Genomic DNA, 2,359 nt, shown 5'->3' on the forward strand with positions numbered 1-2,359 from the left:
CATGGTGTTGGTCAAGATGAAAAGGAAACTAAACAAAAGTTAATTCAATTTAATCTTTTTGTAACTTTTAAAAACTTTTACTATTTTTTGTTATAATTTTTTATGATTTTAAATTCTTTACGTATAATTTTTAAATTTTAAAAAATTAATATATTTTATTTTAAAAAAATAAATTATGACGTTAGCATTGTCATGTATCATTGTTTGAAAGTGTCACATGTTCCAACTTGATACTATTACAAAAAGATTTAAAAAAAAAAGACCTTGACAGAATGAAAATTTGAGTATTAGTTTGAGATAATAAAAAAAAACCATAAATATCAATTTGAGATAAAATAAAAAATTTAAGAATCAAATATATATTTAAGCCTCTTATTTAAAATTTATTTATATTTTATTCAAAACTAATTTTCAAATAAATGTATTTTAGATAATTTGGGAGATAAATGTCTTTTATCTTATTAAAAGAGATAATTAATGTAACCATTAAACTTGGTAACTAGAACTATTTTGGTGTTTGATTTAATAATTTAGTCTATTTTAATTTATTAATTTAATTTCGTAAAAGTGTGATGATATAATATTCGAGATTGTATCACATCATCACCTAAATTTAATAATTTTTTTTTTAAATTTTAAGTGATCACATAATCTACATTATGGATCAGCAAAATACAAATACCAAAATTGAAGGGCCTTTTCTTACGAGAAAAGAAAAAGAAAACCAAAAACTACAAATACCCTAAAATATTACCTTGCCTACCGGTATTGAAATATTCAGAGAAGAAAAGAAAAGGCTAGAGGCAAGGTGGTAAGGCCACGTGACCTTTATTTGGCAGCAACGTGTAATAACTTGAATCCACCTCCTAACTACAAAACCCCAAAGCAAATGCCATTACCACTTTCTTTTCTTTTTTTCCTAATTTAGTTTAATTTATTTTTTTAGTTGCAAAACTTAAGAATGACAAAATCTAGAAGCAGCTTGATGTTCCTTCTTGTTTGGTTCATCTTTGTGTCACATCAAATTGTATCAGTAGTTTGTGAAACAGGGCAATACATTGACGACGAAGAAGAGAAAACATCCTTCTTCCATGTCGTATCAAGCACCATTTCTTCCTTGAAGAAATCTCATCTTACTTCTTGGGAAAAGATCAAAACCCTTGTCCATGGCCTCCAGCTCAAGTTCACCCCACCTAATCTAGAGTATGGCACACGCACACGCACACTGTGTTATGTTTTTCTTATTACATACATCCATCCATGCTAACATGCTTTGTTCCTTGTTAGTTTTAGAGCTCCAGGCACAGGCACAACTGGGGTTTCTGAAAGTGCAGGGGAGGATACAATAAAAGGGATCAAACAAACAGGCACAACTGGAGGTTCTGAAAGTGCAGGAGAGAATATTAAAGAAGCGGCCAAGAAAAGTGTTGACGCAGGCAAAGAGACGGTCGAAAAAACTGCGAAATCTGCTGCAGATGCTGTCCACCACACTGCTGAGAAACTCAAAGAGACTGTCTCTGATAATAAAGGATCTCGTGATGACCTCTAAATCTCATTTCTCAATCTCTCTAGTACTCTTTTCATAGTCTATATTTTTCGACTTGGATGTTTGATGATTTCATACCAAAACTTTGTTTCATCTTCTGTTATTGTTGATGGATGCATCTACTAACTTGGACCAAATTAATGGGAATAATCAAAGTATTACTTTTTTTTCTTATCTCTCTCCATTCTCTATCATGACTTTAAAAGAAAAAAAAAAAGCTTATAGAACCCAATGTGCTAAGCATCATCTTCTTCCCCACTTGCAGAAAAGCATGTACTTCCGAAAAATTGCAAATTAGGAGTCTCTTTACTTGAAAAATTGGAAATCAATGTGCCATTAATTTGTTTTTTAATCTATATAAGCTTCTACAGAAAATTACATTAATCTAATCTTATTCCTCGACTAAATGAAGTCCTTTCTTTCTGTCGAAAGCCATCTTAACGATACGATCAGCTTTAAAATTCTCGCAAATATAAGCTCAAGCTTCTCTTGATCGAAATTCATCAAGTGTTACGGAATATATTTGATAAGTACCAAAAAGATGTCTTTGAGAAGGATTCATGAATAGCTCGAAGAGTTTTTTGACTATCTATTCTGATCACTACTCCATTATATTTCCGACTCTATAAAATCACCAATCCATTAAGAACACCCTATAACTTAGCGTTGAAGACCGAACAATGTCCTAAAGTGCTAATAAACCCAAGGACGCAACCCTTATGACAATCCCTCAACACCCCTCCAGCCGGCCAACCCAAAGTCTAAATTCACAATGCCATCAGAATTCAAACAGATCCAAAAACCATCCCCATT

At 31.8% G+C, this 2,359-nt stretch overlaps 1 protein-coding gene across 2 annotated transcripts; it reads left to right on the forward strand.

Annotated features, from left to right (window-relative positions):
* Positions 1-804: 804 nt before the first annotated feature.
* On the forward strand, positions 805-1,720 carry LOC107905500 (uncharacterized). 2 transcript variants are annotated; one of them, XM_016832160.2, is made up of 2 exons: positions 805-1,203; positions 1,288-1,720. In XM_016832160.2, exons 1-2 carry the CDS (start codon positions 962-964, stop codon positions 1,547-1,549), a joined length of 504 nt encoding a protein of 167 aa, XP_016687649.1. In that variant the 5' UTR covers positions 805-961; the 3' UTR covers positions 1,550-1,720. The 2 variants fall into 2 exon arrangements, with proteins under 2 accessions (XP_016687649.1, XP_016687658.1); XM_016832169.2 differs by having other exon boundaries at positions 887-1,203; positions 1,294-1,720.
* Positions 1,721-2,359: the final 639 nt, after the last annotated feature.

Source organism: Gossypium hirsutum, chromosome A11 (assembly GCF_007990345.1).
Source record: "Gossypium hirsutum isolate 1008001.06 chromosome A11, Gossypium_hirsutum_v2.1, whole genome shotgun sequence".
NCBI lineage: Eukaryota > Viridiplantae > Streptophyta > Magnoliopsida > Malvales > Malvaceae > Gossypium > Gossypium hirsutum.

What these genes read in the sequence shown, in the direction of transcription:
- LOC107905500 (XM_016832160.2), top strand. Translation starts at nt 962, where the DNA reads ATGACAAAATCTAGAAGCAGCTTGATGTTCCTTCTTGTTTGGTTCATC. An exon ending in TTCACCCCACCTAATCTAGA is followed by an intron (nt 1,204 to 1,287) that starts GTATGGCACACG and finishes GTTCCTTGTTAG; the next exon opens with TTTTAGAGCTCCAGGCACAG.